The sequence below is a fragment of the Myotis yumanensis genome, unplaced genomic scaffold (genome assembly GCF_028538775.1).
Source record: "Myotis yumanensis isolate MYYU_CA2020_CCGP unplaced genomic scaffold, mMyoYum1.0.hap1 SCAF_12, whole genome shotgun sequence".
Lineage (NCBI taxonomy): Eukaryota > Metazoa > Chordata > Mammalia > Chiroptera > Vespertilionidae > Myotis > Myotis yumanensis.
In genome coordinates this window covers 1,584,045-1,602,156 of record NW_027223763.1, presented here as the reverse complement: position 1 = coordinate 1,602,156, position 18,112 = coordinate 1,584,045, and the positions used below count along the sequence as shown (strand labels likewise).

The following is an 18,112-nucleotide window of genomic DNA, read 5'->3' as shown; positions in this document are numbered from 1 at the left end:
CACAGGGGGCCCGGCAGCCACAGCCAATGGAAACGCCCAGGTTCCCCGGATGAGGGCAGAGCTGGTCTCGGGCCTGGTCCCCTGGGAAGGCCCCTGGTCGCAGGTCCTGGCCTCTGACTGGACAGCGGGGACTAGGAGGCCTGGGGTCCGGGTTCCCTCCCTCTGGTTCCTGAGAGTCTAACCTAGGGTGCTAGGGGCCTGGGTCCCAGAGTTTGCTCACTGACATGTTTGAATTTGCAGGAGAACCAGGCCCATCGGGAGTCCCTGGGAATGCGGGACCCCCCGGGCCCAAAGGTAACTCAGCAAGAAGCATGGAGGGTCCGGGCAGGACCCCCACCCCCCGGGGCAGGGAGAGCGGAGGGGCACTTCCTGGGTGTCACATTGGAAAATTCCTAACCATAACCGAATAGTAACCATAATCCTATCCTTATCCCTAACCTTAACCCTAACCCTATTATAACCTCCAAAACTAACCCTAACCTGAAACCTAGCCCTGTTTTTATCTCTAATAATAAACCTAACTCTAACCCTATCCTAATCCGTAACCCTAACCATAACCCTATCATTATCCCTAACCCTTGCACTAACCCTATCCTCATTCATAACCCAAAACAACTCTAAACCTAACCCTATCCTTATCCTTAACCCTAACCCTATCCAGAATCCTATTCCTAACCCTAACCCTAACCCTAACCCTAACCCTAACCCTATCCCTATATCTAACCCTAACCCTATCCCTATTCTTAACACTAACACTAACACTAACCCTAACCTTATCCTTATCCCTAACCCTATCCATAGCCGAAACCCTAACTCCAACCTTATCCATAACCCTAACTCTGCCCCAACGAGGGTGCTCCAAGGGGAGGGCACTTGGGGGGACCTGGCATTCAGGGGGCTGGACCATGAGTGCCGGAGTCCAGAGGGCGGTGCGGTCCTGGGGGGGCGGCTGCCGGGCCCGGACCTGGGCGCCTTTACTGGGGGCACTGCCGGTAACATAGGGTTAAGCTGCGGACTGGCCTGTGGGCAAAGTCATAAACCATTCCCAGCTTAGAGAGCACAGTCCTCTTAGCATAATTAGGCTGGACCTTATGACGCTCCCTAGATCTTACTCGGGAAGCTAATGGGCTGAGGGAAGTGCAACAAGAACAAAAACAAGTGAAACTTACAACAGTGTAAACAAGTGAAACTTACAAGAACTGTGTAACTATGGAAACCACTACCTTGTTTACCGCTCAGTATAAAATAAAGGCTCAGCTTGCCTTGAGATCTTTCTCTGTGGCCTCAGCCAGGCACAGGGAAGATCCACGGAGACTAAGGAAAGCTAGAGAGTTCTGAACGCTGTCTCTGTGTAAAACATTCTTCGCCGACTCCGTCCACACCTTTGGGAACCCCTGGACCCCCTGGGGCTGGACCCCAGCATTCTGCGACTTCATAGGACGTCTTATTTTCTTGTCCAAGCTGCAAACATCCTGAAGTCCCCCTTTTAGGTAAACAAATAGGGAGCTCCCCACTGAAGCCATTATAAGTATAATCACCTTGGGAAGGAGGTGTTATGTGCTTGTCAGAGCTGCCCCGGACCAGGTTGGAGTTGTTAGTAAACACTGACACTGATTCTCCGGTCCAGGTGGCTGGACGGACCACAGCGCCCAGAGGCTGCGGACGGTCAGGCCTGGGAGGCACCGAGCTGGCACCATTCGTTAGAGAAAAAACTGAAAAAGGCCCAACCGGTGGGGCTCAGGGGTTGAGCATCGACCTATGAACCAGGAGTCACGGTTTCATTGGGGTCAAGGCACAGGCCCCGGCTGTGGGTTCAGCCCCAGTGTGGGGCGTCAGGAGGCAGCTGATCATCAGTGATGTTCTCTCATCAGTGATGTTTCTCTCTCTCCCCCTCCCTTCCTCCACAAAATCAATTAAAATATCCTGTTTAATGAAGTGGCAATATGCAAATTTACCCTCACACCCTCATGTCACAAGATGGCTGCCCCACATCGTTACAAGATGACCACCACCACATCATCACAAGATGGCCTGCAGCGGAGGGCAGTTGGGGGCAAGCAGGCCTGCATGGGAGGGCAGTAGGGGGTGATTGGGCTAGTTGGGAAGCAGTTATGTGTCAATCAGGCTGGCAGGGGAGTGGTTAGGGGCAATCAGACAGCCAGGCAGGCGAGTGGTTAGGAGCCAGCAGTGCCAGATTGTGAGAGGGTGTCTGACTGCCGGTTTAGGCCCGATTCCACAAGGATTGGGCCTAAACCATCAGTCAGACATCCCCTGATGATGGGGGCCAGATGGAAGCTGGCAAGGTCCTTGCACCTGAAGGGGCTAGCAAGGCCCCCAAACACCCTGAGGAGTCCCAGATTGGAGAGGGTGAAGGCACTGTGCCTCTAGTGTTAAATAAATTTTTTTTAAAAGATGAGAAACACTCGAAGTGGCAAACGCCCAGGCAGGCTCAGGGGTGGCGGCCTTGAGCTACAACCCTCTGCTGAAAGGTGGTGGGTGCTGACTGGAAGGCTCTCCCAGCTGAGCGGGCAGGCGTGGGGGCTGCTGCTGGAGGCCAGGCAGCAAGAGCTGGTGCAGGATCAGGCGGCTGTGTGAGCAGGGAGCCCCTGCCTTTCAGAGAGAGAGTCCCTGCCTCCTGCAAGAGTCTGTGGCCCCTGGTGCGTTCATTCCAGGAGCACCCACACCTGTGGGCGCGGGGCCCCGTAGGAGGAGAGGCCCTCATTGGAGGGAGGTCCTGCAGCTTCTACCTCGAAGGTGAGGACAGTGAGTGAACCTGGGAGAGGAAGGGAGGGGGAGGGGCCCCAGTGAAGCCCGTGGGCAAGGCCCTGCAGAGCCTCCCACTTCTCGCATCTCCCTCAACCTTGAGGACTGGCTGCCAAAGGCACCTGCTCATAGGGCTCCAGGACAGGACCTTCAGGTGCAGGTGTGCTGGGCTGCATATCTGGCGCTTCGGCCAGACGGGTCATGCTGTGCTGTCTGTTCCTAAAACACATAGATCGGAAGGTACTGACATCAGGCCAGGCCTTGAGATATGGTCTCATGGCCCCTTCCCAGCACACAGGCCTTCTTTCTCAGAAGGCCCAGCAGTCTAATTCCAAATTAGGGAGACAAAGGACTGGAAAAAGTATAAAGAGAGTTTCCTCCATACTGGGGGCCCAGAATTTGAAAGACACATTTTTCTCTGGGCCTCCACAGAATTTAATAATGGAATGTAACTCCTGTAGTAGGCGCTGCAGTTCGGCCTCTGCTTCGGCAGGGTGCTGTAACTAGTCACTGAACCAGCTTCATAAAGGCTCCTAAATTTAAATTCTGAGTCGGTGGTCTATCTCGCTGAGTCAACCCATAACACGGGTGCGGGTGTGGCCGGGAGCCTGGGGCCAGTGCGTGCTCTCCGGGGCCGGTGCATGCTCCCACAGGTGTGTCCTGGGACCCAGTCACAGGCGATGGACCCAGGGCTGCTCTCAGGCCCGGGGCCTCCACTCCCTGCAGTCATGACCCCAACAATTGTCCACAAGAGCTCACCTCACCTGCACCTGCAGCAGCCTATGCCGGGCGGACCTTCAGGAGATGCGAGCTGAGACCGGGCGCACCCTTGCTTCGCTCCCGTCCTAAGAGAGAAGAGACATGCTCCGCCAGGTCCCGGCTGCAAAGGGGCTTAAGTCCAGGAGCCAGGGATGGGGTGAGCGTGGTCCCCTCCGCGGGGCCGGGCCATGGCTACCTTGCGATTCCGCCTCCTGGAGGCCGAGCGTCCCGGCTGGGAGCGGCGACACCCACTCCTCTCCGTCCTGGTCCAGCTTCCAGGGGGGACAGACGGGCATCGGGCAGGTTGGGAGGGTCTCCTTCTCGGGCGTGTGTGGGGACAAGCGTGTGAGGCCGTGCGAGGACCTCGCTGCCCTTGGGGACTTTCTCAGACTCGTTTTCAAACGAGGAACCACTGGCCTGAGAGGCCGCGGCGGCGGCTGGGACGAGGTGGAGACTCCGAGTGGGAGACACACAGACGAAGAGCTCCCTTTAGCGTCTGTACTACTTGTTGCTGCGGGACAAGTTACCCTGTAGGCGTGCGAGGCCCTGAGAGCTTGTCATTCTAGAAAGTTCCCGGGTGTCCGGCTCGGCTGGGAACAGGCAGGCCTGTGGCAGGGCCAGCGCTGGGGCTGCCTCCTGCCTCCAGGCTGCCAAGCAGCTCCAGACAGGCCCCCCCTCCCTGGTGCTCCCGGGGCCGGATCCCACCGTAAACACGCTGCCTCCCGAGACCCGGGAGCTGGTCACAGGGCAGAGCTTCAGATGTGAGAGGCGCGGGTGGTGTTTTCCCTTTTCCCAGGGATGGGCTGGGGGAAGCCAACTCGACCACCTCGCTTTAGAGTGGGATTCCGCACAGACAGAGGAGCGGGAGGGGAAGAGGGCGCCAAGGCCCCGCTGGGGGGGAGGGGGGGGTGTGCAGGGCAGACTCACCTCTTCCTTCATCACCCGAGGAGGAGAGAAGCCGGAGTCGGGACACGGGGGCTAACAGGAGAGCACGTCCCATCCAGGGACACGAGGGGTGGGGGGGGCGGTGGTGTGCACGGAAAGTACCCAGGATGCACAGAGCGACCCTGGGAAGCGCCCTCGCCGGGTCTCAGCTGATGTCCGATGCTCAGCAACACACTTTCAGTCCCGGCCCCTGGCGTCACGGTGCTGAGGGTCAGGGCTGTCCCAGGGAAGCGGGAGGAAGGGCGGGAGGCTCCAGACCACTGGCCCCAGGGCGCTGGGTTGGTGGGAATGCAGCTGACCCTCAGGGTAGGGGCCGTCACCAGCCTGAGGAGGTGCGGGCCTGGAGCCCCTGCTGGGCGGGCTGGGAGCCCCCACATGGGCCTGTGCAGGCTCTGACCTGTGAAGGCACAGTTTCAATCTGATGAACCTTTGATCATTTGCTCCGTTCTTATTTCCTGGCTCCGAGACGCTCACCAGGTGTCACCTCAGGTGTCATTTGTTCCATTTATTACAGCGTTAACATCAAAGGGCCCCTGACCCCTTCCCCAAGCTTTCAAGTCTGACCCGTACCTGACTCTGACCCAAACCTGACTCTGACAGGTGACCTGACTCTGACCCATGACCTGACTCTGCCGTGACAGGCGGGTGACACTGACCTGCCTCCGGGCCTGGAAGCATTCTTGCTCCCTCATGAAAGGACAGAACCGGACTGATAGCTGTGCCCCTGACCCCTCTTCTAAGAAAAAACCACAGAATGTGTCAGTTACCCAGCCCTCCTTAAATCAGCCAATGGGAATGCAAGGGGAACTAACCCAAGGCCAAAAGTATGCGACCACCCCCTGTCTTTGTGTAACCAGACCCTAGCTACACCCTGCCTTTGCGTCACTAGCCCCTAGCCCTCACCCAACCATTTAGAACTATACCCCCACCTCCGACCCCAAGCCCTATAAAATCTTTGTTCTCTTGAGACTCGGGGCTCTTCGCATGCTGCCGCTTCGTTGGTGGAGCGGAGGGACCTAGCTCGAGCTTGAATAAAGGCTCTTTGCTTTTGCATCGGACTCGGCTCCCCGGTGGTTCTTTGGGGATCTTGAGATCTGGGCATAACACCTCACTGGCTCAGCGCTCGGACCCTGCAACCTTTGACATACATGCATCTGCAAGACACGTTGATTGGAATGTGCGTCCCCGCGGGTATGGCTGTCGGCCTTTAGGGGGCCTCTGAGCATGCGCTGATTCTTAAAAATGGGGTGACGTACACATACTAGGATCTCCGGGCCTCGGCACTGTCCCCAAACCCTGACTTGCACATCAGTCACTCACTTCATCCAAGACTCAAGTGCACCTTTTCCATTGGACGAGCAGGCTGTCCCTCTAACAGGCCGTATGCTCTGAGCTGTTGCCAACACCCCAAGAGCCGGATTTGGTACCGAGCCAGGCTCAGCTGCCTGCTGCTGCCACCAGTCCTCCAGGGGCTGGTGCTGCTGCGAGGGAAGGCCATTTATTCAGGAGCCGGCAGCCGGAGTAGACTGGAGACTCTTGTCGTAAAGCTCATCCCTTTTTTTAATTTTTGTTTCATGAATCCTCACCATTGGATATTTGTATTCATTGCTTTTCAGAGAGAGTGGGAAGGAGGAGGAAAGGGAGAGGGAGAGAAACATCGATGTGAGAGAGACACTCCAACTGGTTGCCTCCCCCACACGCCCCAACCAGGGGGTGGAAAGTGAACCTGCAACACAGGAACATGCCCTTGATCGGAGTCGAACCCGAGACCCTTTGGTGCTCGGGCCAACGCTCTAACCACTGAGCCAAAGTGGCCAGGGCACAAAGGCCATGTTAACATGTGGACCCAGGCAGAGGTTTTGTAGGAGGAGGGGTTGGGGGGGGTGGGGAGGGGGGGGAGGACAAAGGGATAGAAGGAAGGGTTGAGAGTTCCCCTCTGAGGGGATTGTCCGCAAACCCCCTCTCTTCAGATCACGGGTCGAAGGTCAGGAAACCTCTGGCAGCCGGGATGCCCTGGGGCCCGAGGCTGCTTCCTAGGAATCGTCCCTGGAATTCTTAAGAAACAGGCTGCTGTACGCAATCACATGCTGCTCACAGATCACCCTTCACTGGAGAAATGATAAGGGAATGGGGGGCGGTGACTAGCTGACATAGCTTCCTTGGCGCTAGAATATGATCCTGGGAACGTCTGTCTCCGGCCGGCCTGCCTCGGGGAGCCAGGGGGGAGGCAGGTCCACGTACAGGCAGGTCACGGGCACGAGCCGTGTTCAAGGCTCAGCCACCTCCCTCGCCCGGGAGGCCTGCGTCCCCTCCCCCAGGAACAGGGCCCTCGTTCTGAGCTCTGAGCCCCCGGGGTCCCCCTCCCCTGAGCCTGTCTCCTGTGTGCAGGAGGCTGTCATGTCACCTGTCACCACCTCCTGCTCCCGTGAATGACGGGGCCGAGCGAGAAGGTGGGGACCCGCTGTCACTGTACGAAATATGACTCCTGCTCCGCTCACCGTGTTGGCTCTGCACTGATTACAGAGGCACCTTCCCACCTGGCTGGGAGGTGCGCATGGGACCCGGGGGCTCACCTGGAAACGGGCCCTCCTCCCCGCCGGGAGCTGCCTGTGATCCTGGGAAGGTAGCAACCTTGTTCCAGAAGCCAGACCCCCAGCCCTTTGCAGACCCCCGGGCCTCTGCAGACCCCCAGCCCTTTGCAGACCCTGAGCCCTTTGCAGACCCCCAGCCCTTTGCAGACCCCCAGCCCTTTGCAGAGCCCCGGGCATTCGCAGACCCCCAGCCCTTGCCACCTGAGCCCTTTGCAGAGCCCAGCCCTTTGCAGACCCCAGCCCTTTGCAAACCCCCAGCCCTTGCCACCCGCAGCCTGTGCAGGTCTCCAGCCCCCATGACCTGTGAGTGGCCATTTGGCTTGCCCTTTGGCTACTTCCCCTGTCACCTCTGTCCTTCCACCCAAGGAAAGCGATTTATTCAGGAGCCAGAGCCAATGTAAGCAGCCGGCTTACGGGGGGCACAGCACAGGTCTGTGGGTGATGGCTGCTCTCCAAGCTGCCGGCAGGTCCTGTGTAAACACTCACCCATGATCCCAGCCTGTTTCTGCTGAATTGGCTCAGGCAGGACCGGCAGCCCGACACCCATGATTGTCCGTTACGTGAACTCACCTCAGTGGCTAATATGCATTATTATATTCCATATTGAACATCTTTGTGTACGAATCCAAGGAACTGGCTTCACAGGAAGCCCTTCCCGCTCCCAGGGGGCCTGTCCAGCAGATGAGCTGGTGATCAGCCACCAAACCAGACGCAGAGAGCACGCTGGACGCCGCTGACCGGCAAGATGACCGGGACATTCTGGGAGGTCAGCTCCCTCCCCTGGTCTCTGCTCTGTGTCCCCCTCCCTCCTGTAGAGACCCCCCGCCCTCACCGGGTCCAGAACCAACTCTCAGGGCCCTGGTGCCAGGGACACGGAAATGGGCCCGATGGGACCTCCATCCTGGGTCACAACAGCCTGGGGGTCACACCTGGACGGGGACGGGGGCCCCACCTGCCTCCTCCCTCTCTATCCAGGTGGGGCTTTGAGATTCAGCGACCCGCTCCCAGGGCGGCGAGGCGGGGACAGGGCCCGTGCCGCCCGCCAGTCCCTGCTGGGGCTGCGCCAATGTCACAGGGTCTCAGGGACAATTCAGTGCCACCTCCCACTCCCCAGTCAGGCTGCTGCTGCACCAGTCCAGCTCCCAGTCCTGCCTCTGCAGGGCAGTCAACACCTCCCCTCCCTCTGACCACCCTGGACCCCAGGGAGTCTCAAACCCTCTGGAACCCGCAACCCATGGCATGCAAGTCAGTTCCTGCCCGGCCACCCCTGCCGTCCTAGGGGTCCCTCCGGGGGGTCCCTCAGGGCAGAGCTGGGTGACGAGAGGGGGCTCCTGGGCTTTCTCTAAGGACACAAGCAGGCAACCCTGGCTGGTGTGGCTCAGTGGATAGAGTGCCAGCCTGCGGACAGAAGGGTCCCAGGATCCATCCCAGTTAAGGGCACATGTGAGGGTTGGGGGCTGGATCCCAGGGCGGGCATGATTCGCTCTCATTGGGTGTTTCTAGCTCTCTCTCCTTCCTTTCATCTCCAAAGTCAATAAAAATACATCTTTAATAAAAAATAATAAAGACACACACAGGCCCTCCCCACACAGCCCTCCCCTTGCCGGGCATCTGGTCCCACTGAAGGGAAGGGGGGCCACTGCAGAGGGAGGGCTGAGGGCGTGGTGGAGGGGACTGTCCCCTGGAGCTGGGGAGGAATTGGCTGGTCCAGCAGGGAACTAGAGCAGAGGCGGGGCTCACTCAGCAATAAAAGCTGGGAGCGCCTTGGCAGCAGGACCTGAGATGCAGCCACACCGGACAGCCGCTGCCATGGGAACCATGGTACTGGCCCTCGCCCTCCTGGGCGCTGCAGCCGCCATGACTGACAACAGTACAGGTGAGCCAGGCGCCAGGCGGGCCGGCCTGACCAAGGTCCCAGAACCGAGGGCCTGGACACTGACCATTGTCAGCCCCCTGCCGGGTCCTTCCACAACATTCTTCTTCAGACTGAGGCTGAACCACCCTCTGCAGGGGCACCTGCCTTAGGGTCCTCCCACGAGGGGCACAGGTGGTGTGAGGGGGGGAGGCTGGAGAGCGCCCCTCCCCCAGCCCGGGTCAGTGCAAGGTCCCACCCAGCGCTGGGGGGCTTGAGCCTCAGGGGACAGGAGGGCCCCACTGCTCCCAGAGGTGGCACAGCAAGAGGGCCAGGGTCCCAGGGTCCCCTCGGGCCCGACCTCTTTCCCTGGCCCAGGAGCTCTCCAGGGGGCTCCACCCCTCCCTCCAGAGTCTCTGGCTGTGACGGGGCTGGGACCCGGGACCAGGTGCCGCCTCCCAGGGCCCCGGGGCGATGCGGCCTGTGAGGAGGTGGGAGAGAGAATGTCCCCCTGTGACGGGAGAAAGGCCGCTGAGTCGGGAGGAAGGACACTCGGGCCTCACGCTGAGTCCATGTTCTCCCCTCAGGGCGTCCTATTTTCTTCATTTAAAACAAAAGGATTTTTAAAATTCATTCATTTGCCAGAGAGAGAGGGAGGGACAGACGTGGATTTGCTGTTCCCGTTGCTCGCGCCCTGATGGCGATCGCGCCCACAGTCTCAGCGACCTGGATGGCGCTCTGACCGGCCAGGCTCCACCAGGGCCTCTCATTGTCCCCGACCCCCAGGTGCCCTGTTGTTAATGAGCAGAAATTAAACGAATGCAGAAGTGAGGTCCCCATTGGCTCCGCCCAGGGGGGACCTGCAGGGGACAGGCCCGCGGACCATGTGGCCCCAAGGGGACACTGGAAGTCGGAGGGTTTCTGGGTCCCCACACCCTCCCTAGAGGCCGTGTATTTGTGATGGACGCACTTGAACTCTGAGAGGCAGGAACCTTACTGGCTCCAGTTCTGTGGGGGCTGCTGTGTGTCCTCAGATCACAGGGATCCCCACCCTCCGCACCCTCCAGCCCGGGATTCCCAGGCCACGTGCCCGAGGAATGGGGGTGACACGCGGCACTGCCCCCGCCCCCCGCTGTCTCACAGATGTGGAGGCTGCACTCACTGGACGGGCCACAGTGGGGGGAGCTCTTCCTAAGGTCTCGCACATTTGCATCAGCCACTCTGACCCCCCAAAGCCTCCCTCTGCTCTCACTCTGCAGCCGGGCACAGAGCCCAGAGGGGCTGAGTGACTCCCCGAGGACACACAGCCTGAGAAGCGGGGTTCCCCGGGGGCCCGTGGACCACGAGGCCGGGCCCATCACCTGGGGGAGGACCGACCACAGGCTCAGCAGAGGCGGGGCCGCCTCCCCTCCAGGCTGGCCCTCCGGCTGAGGCAGGCGGCCCGGGCACAGCCATCTGCCAGGCCGGGTCCCCACGGTGGCAGGTCCCTCGGGAGGGAGGGCAGGGGGTGCAGTGGCCCAGGTCCTCACCCTGACGGGCTCCTGCGCTTCTCTGCAGAAGTGAAGGTGCTGGGACTGGAGGCCGACAAGCTCAACATCCTCAGGGGCTGCCCGGGGCTGCCCGGGGCCCGGGGGCCCAAGGGAGGGCCAGGCGCCGACGGCAAGAGAGGTGAGTGCCCGGGTGAGGGGGGCTGGGCCTCGTCCCTGCCCAGGGAGACCCAGCAGGGCAGGGCCCCAGCAGGTCTCAGGAGGGGCCTGGGTCTCAGTCCACTGGCATGTGTGTCCCCATGGGAGGGAGCTGGTCTCCGGTCACCCATGGCGCCTCCTTTTGATGGCCAGCTCGGCTCCTGGTGATGATGCACCTGCTACTGGGGACCCGGCTGGACTGTCCTCCCTGTCCTCTGTGGTCACAGCTGAGCCCGGGGGGCCTATCACTGGGGACGACCACAGCGGGCCCGGCAGTCACAGCCAATGGAAATGCCCGGGTTCCCCGAGCGAGGGCAGAGCTGGGCTCAGGCCTGGTCCCTTGGGAAGGCCCCTGGCCACAGGTCCTGGCCTCTGACTGAACAGCGGGGACTAGGAGTGCTGGGGTCCGAATCCCCTCCCTCTGGTTTCCGGGGGTCTAAACTGGGGGCGCTAGGGGCCTGGGTTCCCAGAGTTTGCTCACTGACATGTTTCAATTTGCAGGAGAACCAGGCCCAGCAGGAGTCCCTGGGAAGGCGGCACCTCCGGGGCCCAAAGGTAACTCAACAAGGAACATGGAGGGTCCGTGCAGGGACCCCCACCACCCGGGGCAGGGGGAGAGGAGGGGCAGACCAGGGTGTCACATGGGGTATTTTCTAACCATAACCTAATGGTAACCATAATCCTATCCTTATCCCAAACCCTATCCCTAACCCAACCATAACCCTAACTTTATCCCTAACCGTAATCATACCCTTATCACTAACCCTAACCCTAACCCTTACCCTAATCTAAACCTATCCTCATTCCTAAACCTAACCCTAACCTCATCCCTAACCCAAAATCTATCCTTATCACTAACCCTAATCCTTTTCTAATCCCTAATCCGAACCCAAACTCTATCATTATCCTTATCCCTAACCTTATTCATATTCCCTAATGCCTGTGGTCGGCAAACTGCAACTCCCGAGCTACATGCGGCTCTTCAGCCCCTTGAATGTGGCTCTTTCTAAGCCTTAGGAGTACACTAATTAAGTTAATAACAATGTACCTACCAATATAGTTTAAGTTTAAAAATTTGGCTCTCAAAAGAAATTACAGTCATTGTACTGTTGATATTTGGCTCTGTTGACTAATGAGTTTGCCGACCACTGCTAACCCTCACTCTAACCTTGTCCCTAACGCTAACCCTAATCCTAACTCTGCCCCCAACAGGGTGCTCCCTCACCCAGTGCCTGGGTCTGGGTCTGGGTCTGTGTCCAGAGCACCCAGGGGGCCCAGGGCGGATCTCGACCCCAGCCCAGCACTGACCGGGCACAGAAATGAGACCCGGCTCCCTTGCCCCATGACCTGTCCCCGCCCTGGGCTCTCTTGGCCCCAGGAGGGTGTGGACAGGCGAGTCCTCTGGCTGACGGGGTCTGGCATGAGCCTGTCCTGTCCTCGAGCCTGTGCTGACCCTCCTCTCTCTGCAGGAGACCAAGGGGAGAAGGGCGCTCGTGGAGAGAAAGGTGAGGCCCTCCCACCCTCCCACCCACCCCCCAGGGGTGGCTTCCGGGACCCTGAACACAAGGGGGTTCCCAGGGTGTGGAGTAGGGGCTGGGTGGAGAGCAGGCCCTTCCCTCTGCGGGAGGGTGTGGAGGGCGGGGTGGGGACCACACTCCTCCCCGAGCCTGTGCAGCCCATCCCTCCCGTCCCGGCCTCGGACCCCTGAGCAGGGCCGGCACCGTCCTCCCGGGCCTCTGCCTGGGGCTCGAGGAAGTTGGGCAACGATTAAAACACAACGTCGGCCAGAGGCTGTGAGCCAAGCTGTGGTCACAGACGATGAGCAGATGTGGAACATGTGGCCTGAACTACCCATGACACGCGTGTGACCCTCACACCTGTGCGCGCTCCACGTGCGGGTGCAGAGGCGATGACACAGAAACCTTCTCCGTTTCCCGCACAAAGTTCAGGAAGTCAGAGAAGGGCCCGGACGTGCACACCCTGGTGACCCCTCTCTGGACCCGAGACAGTCACCCCCCCCCCCAGGCTCACCCCACTGTGGTCCGAGGTGCAGACGCCCCTTCGCTGCCCTCCCCACCGAGCAGCCCGCTCTCCCCGTGTCCCCGAGGCTGCCCTGGGCCCAGGAGGCAGCTGAGGCTCAGACTCCGCCTCCCGGGAGCACAGCCAGGGGCCTCCCCAGGGGCAGGCTGGGCCTTGCTGGGGGACCAGCCTCCGATGGAAGCATCTAGAAGGGCGTCCATGTCCTCCTGGTGCGGAGGGGCCAGGGCTTGGCCGTCCCGCCTCTCACGGTGTTTCCTCTCCCCCAGGAGCGTCGTGGGAAGCTGAGCGATGTGACACAGGTGGGCGACCAGCCGGGTCCGGAGCCCAGTTTGGCCGGAGGTGGCGGGTGTGCCTGGCCCTCCCTGCAGGGAGCATTGGCCTGGGGTCCCCCATGCAGCCCATCAGCCTGCAGGCCCAGAGGCCCCGCCCCTGCCTCACCGCTGGCCAATCACATGGGACAGCACTCAGCCCCGCCCTCCTCTCCAGCCTTAGGGACCCCAATGACAGTCCTAGTCTCTTTCCCCCAAAATATTGGAACCCCAATGGCCGGTGCCCCAAGACCAAGGTGGGGGCGCCCTGGTGGGGGGCGGGCACACGGTCCCTGTCCATCACAGCTGGTGGCCCTGGTGGGGTCTCTGTCCAGCCCTGGAGCCTCCTGCCCACGCAGACCCCACTGTCCCGCCCTCCCTCCCGCCCGGGGGCCTCCACGTGCCGCTTCCCTTCCCAGGACCTCGGAGCTGCAGGGAGCTGCTCACCAGGGGCCACACCGTGAGCGGCTGGCACACCATCTTCCTGCCCGACTGCCGGCCGCTGACCGTGCTGTGCGACATGGACACGGACGGCGGGGGCTGGACCGTGAGTGCCGGCGTCGGGAGGGCGGTGCGGTCCTGGGGGGCGGCTGCCGGCCCGGGCCTCGCAGACCAGGCTCCACCCCGAGGACCCGCGCTCTGGGGCCCTTGTCACTGTCCAGGCCCCTGTGTCCGGGGCTGCCCCTTCCCAGGGGACGGAGAGAACCCGACGGGGTGGGTGAACCCGACCGTGGGCCCGGCCCGAGGGAGCCCCGTGCCCCCAGGTGTGGGCTCCGGGCCGTGGCCTCCCCTCTCCCAGCGGCCACGTCCTCCTCGGTCCCACGTGGGCGCCGTCTGCTCTCCCGGGGTCTGGGCTGTGGGCTGGGCCGTGCTGGGCGGCAGCGCCGTCTCCCCTCCCCCAGGTGATCCAGCGCAGGGTGGACGGCTCCGTGGACTTCTACCGGGACTGGGCCGCCTACAAGCAGGGCTTCGGCAGCCAGCTGGGGGAGTTCTGGCTGGGCAACGACAACATCCACGCCCTGACCACAAATGGTAGGGCCCGGGCCACGGCCTGGGGGTGGGGATCGGTGAAACCAACCTGCCTTGACCTCCAACCTGGGTGGGCCACCTGGACGGACCCGCTCCTGCGCCCCCACACGTGCCGCCTCTGAGGACAGGAAGGTCCCAGCGGGAGGGGGGGTGTCAGGGCTGGAGGAAGTGGGTTTGGGGGACAGACCTCCTCCGGTCACGGCCGCTGGCATCTCAGAGACCACCCTGGGGGGACACAGAAGCCCTTGTCTGGGTTTCGGGCCTAGCGCCCAGCCCTGCCCTCACTGCACATCGAGCCCCTTCCCTGAACACACACGGGAGACAGCCCCTTCCCACGAGGCTACAGCAACCCCACAGCCCTGAACGCCGAAGGCCCCCTTCTCTCTGGGGCTGGAGGGAGGGCTGGGGGGTTGGCTCAGGCCAGAGCACGTGCCCCCCCTCAGCGACCAGGACTTTCTGGGGGACCTGGAGGGTACTCCTGGGTGCCCAGTGCAGGTCCCCTGGGCGTCACCCACGTCCTGGCAGCTCAGGGTCCCTGCTCCCGGGACTGAGGCCCTGCCCCCCGCAGGCACCTACGAGCTCCGTGTGGACCTGGTGGACTTCCAGGACACCCGCCAGTTTGCCAAGTACCAGTCGTTCAGGGTGGGGAGCGAGGCCGAGAAGTACAAGCTGGTCCTGGGCGCTTTTACTGGGGGCACCGCCGGTGAGTGTCAGCTACATGTTGGGGGTGGGAGTCAGTGGTGGGCAGTGGGGAGTGGGCAGTGGGAGGTGGGCAGTGGGGGTGGGCAGTGGGGGATGGCAGTGGGGGTGGGCAGTGGGTTGTGGGCAGTGGGCAGTGGTGATGGACAGTGGGTGTACAGTGATGGTGGGCAGTGAGTGGGCAGTGGGGGTGGGCAGTGAGTGGGCAGTGGGGGTGGGCAGTGGGTGGGCAGTGGGTGGGCAGTGGGGGTGGGTCATGGGGTGGATAGTGGGGGTGGGCAGTGGGGAGTGGGTGGTGGGGGTGGGCAGTGGGGGTGGGCAGTATTGGGAGGGCAGTGGGGGTGGGGGATGGGGGGGAGAGCAGTGGGTGGGCAGTAGGGGTAATCAGTGAGGGGTGGCCAGTGGGGGTGGGCCGTGGAGAGTGTCTGGGCGGGTCCAGGCTCTGTGTCCCTGGGGCCTGGGCGGGGCCTTGGCCTCACCACGTTCCTCCATCCACACGTTGGGATAACCCGCCTCCACCTGGATGCGCCCATGACGATGGCGGGACACAGGGTTACAAAGTGCAGCGCCTGAGCGTCTCCCTCCTGACCGCCCGCATTGGAGCAGGTGGACAGGAAGCCCGGGGAGCACCGCTCATGGCGCACGTCCCTCCCGAGGGGCCAGAGGGACCTGGACGTCTCGGGCAGTGGCCGCCCCTCTACGTGGCACAGTGTTCGTTTGCTGGCGGGCACAGAGCAGAGGGGGGATACCGAGGCCGGGGATCCGCCGACAGAGCGTTCGCTGGCGTGCGTGGCACTGTTGGACTTCGCAGCACAAAACTCGCAGCTGGACAGCTCCGGCCGGACCTGGTACCGGCACCTCCTGGCACTGAGTGTAAGCGGCCTTGTTTCTCCCCGGCAGGTGACTCCCTGACCTATCACAACAACTACCAGTTCTCCACCAAAGACCAGGACAACGACGGGGCCTCCTCCAACTGCGCCGAGACTTACCAGGGCGCCTGGTGGTACTATAACTGCCACAACTCCAACCTGAACGGGCGCTACCTCGGGGGCTCCCACAGTAGCTCTTCCAACGGCATCAACTGGTATACAGGGAAGGGGTACAACTACAGCTACAAGGTGGCCGAGATGAAGGTGCGGCCCGTGTAGGGCGGTCGGAAGCCTGGAGTGTCTCCAAACTGGTCCCCCGCCCCCCAGCACGGGCACAGGAGGCCCCCCCAAAGGCGGAGCTCGTCCTGGCCCCTCCCCCGGCTTCAGGGACCTTCAGCTTTGAGACCCCGACCGACTCCCGCCTTCCTCTCCCGCCTGCCAGGGTGAGGGTGACCCTGACCTTGCGCCCCGCACGCGTCCTCAATAAAGCTTCGCCTCTCTCTGCAGCACACGATTCCCGTGATATCTGTGTCGTCCGGTCACTGGTCCTGTGCACGCCTGGGTGCCTGTCCGTGCCGCCCAGGCCCTGGCACTGTAGGAGGTTTTGGTGGCGTCAGACGAGGTGGGCTAAGCAGGGCCCGGGCACCTGCGTGGCAGTGCGGCTCCGGGGCACACAGCCCGCTGCCTCCCGCCTGTCCCACCAGTGGTCTGTGCTCCCGGCAGGTTTGCAGCCTCGGGCCACGAGGAAGAGCACAGACTCACACGGTCTGGCCGCAGGCCCCGCCCCACACCAGCCAGCCTGGGAGAGCGTGTGTGCTGACCCCCAGCTCCTCCGGGGACCGGGGTGGTGAATCAGTGAGGAATCCCATGGGAGCCCTGGGTGGGTGAGCCCGGTGGCAGAGCACCAGCCTTCGACCGACAGGTGGACGGTTTCACTCCAGGTGAAGGGCACGTACCTCAGGTTTGATCCCCAGTCCTGGTCGGGGCGTGTGCAGGAGGCAACCCATCCATGTGTCTCTCTCACATCAATGTTTCTCTCTGTTCTGCTCCTCCCTCCCTTCCTCCCTCCCTTCCTCCCTCCCTCTCTTTCTCTAAAGCAGTGGTTCTCAACCTGTGGGTCGCGACCCCTTTGGTGATCGAACGACCCTTTCACACGAGTCACCTAAGACCATTCTGCATCTAAGATATTTCCATGACGATTCATACCAGTTAGCAACATGACCGTTAGGAAGTAGCAACGAAAATAATTGTAAGGTTGGGTCACAACATGAGGAACTGTATTAAAGGGCCAGAAGGTTGAGAACCGCTGTCTAAAGATTGATGGGGAAATGTCCTCCCGTGAGGACTGAACAAAAGAAACAGAACCCAGTGCGAAGCCTTGAGGGGAGAAGACGGGGAACAGCAGGGGCTGGTGTTAGGGTCACGGCCGTGCCGAGCGGCATCAGACCACGGCCTCGGCCAGAACCAGTGTGTGGTGTGCCGTGGCCCTGCGTGTGGTGGTGCTGGTCAACATCACCTCCCAAACCCGGCCTTTCCGAAGAGGAGGGGCCTGGGAGGGGATGGACCCGCGTCCTCATCCTCATCCTGGGCCTGAAGCCCCCTCCGGGCGGGGAGCCAGCCCTGCCCCCCACCGACGTCTCAGCAACCTTGAGCTTTAATTCGATGTCCTTGTCACGGTAGCTGATGAGCCATATTTTGGGGGGGCGTTGGATGACCGATTCCTGGAGCTTTGCTGGAGGCTGAGAGCCTGCTGCCCACCACAAACTCACCTGCCCTGACCTCCGACCTGGGCCACCTGGACGGAGCCCGTTCCTCCGCTGCACACATGCCACCTCTGAGGACAGGAAGGTCCCAGCGGGAGAGGCGACGTCAGGGCCAGAGGAAGTGTGTTTGGGGGGCGGACCTCCTCCGGGCATGGCCGCTGGCATCTCAGAGGCCTACCTGGGGGAACATGGAGGCCCTCGTCGGGTTTCACCCCAGCGCCCAGCCCTTCCCTCAGCGCCCACCATGCACCATCCCTGAACACACACGGGAGACGGCCCCTTCCCACGAGGCTGCGGCAACCCCCCGACCCCCGCCGAACGCCGAGGGCCCCTTCTCTCTGGGGCTTTGCAGTGGGTATGGGCAGTGTAGAGAGTCTGGGAGGGGTCCTAGCCCTGTGTCAAGGTGGCCGAGATGAAGGTGCGGCCCGTGTAGGGCGGCCAGCAGCCCAGAGCGTCTCTCTCTGAGCAGGTCCCACCCCCCCAGGACGGGCACACAAGGCCCCCACTCAAAGGTGGAGCTCACTCCGGGCCCACGCCTGGCCCATCAGGAGCTCTCAGCTTGGAGATCCCAACCGACTCCTCGCCCTTCCTCTTCCACCTGCCAGGGTGAGAGTGACCCTGACTTGCAATCTGCACGCATCCTCAATAAAGCTTTGCCTCGCTCCGCAGGCACACAGATGACAATCTATAATTATTTCTCTTTTATGAGACCAGCACAGCTAGAGAGTGGACAGGAGTCCTGAATAGGGGTGATGGGAGATTGGGAAAATGAAAGAGACAGAAACAAAGACAGTAGGGAAAGCTGGGAC

At 61.7% G+C, this 18,112-nt stretch overlaps 1 protein-coding gene across 1 annotated transcript; it reads left to right on the top strand.

Annotated features, from left to right (window-relative positions):
* Positions 1-8,832: 8,832 nt before the first annotated feature.
* On the top strand, positions 8,833-16,046 carry LOC139020633 (ficolin-2-like). Its single transcript, XM_070430327.1, has 9 exons — positions 8,833-8,934; positions 10,468-10,578; positions 11,097-11,150; positions 12,065-12,100; positions 12,902-12,934; positions 13,363-13,490; positions 13,846-13,975; positions 14,541-14,675; positions 15,572-16,046. Exons 1-9 carry the CDS (start codon positions 8,841-8,843, stop codon positions 15,817-15,819), a joined length of 969 nt encoding a protein of 322 aa, XP_070286428.1. The 5' UTR covers positions 8,833-8,840; the 3' UTR covers positions 15,820-16,046.
* The last annotated feature ends 2,066 nt before the right edge of the window (positions 16,047-18,112 follow it).

Excerpts from the sequence above, each read along its gene's own strand:
- LOC139020633 (XM_070430327.1), top strand. The coding sequence starts at position 8,841 with ATGCAGCCACACCGGACAGCCGCTGCCATGGGAACCATGGTACTGGCC. Across the intron at positions 11,151-12,064 it reads GGCACCTCCGGGGCCCAAAG|GAGACCAAGGGGAGAAGGGC; the intron begins GTAACTCAACAA and ends CTCTCTCTGCAG. Across the intron at positions 12,935-13,362 it reads AGCTGAGCGATGTGACACAG|GACCTCGGAGCTGCAGGGAG; the intron begins GTGGGCGACCAG and ends TTCCCTTCCCAG.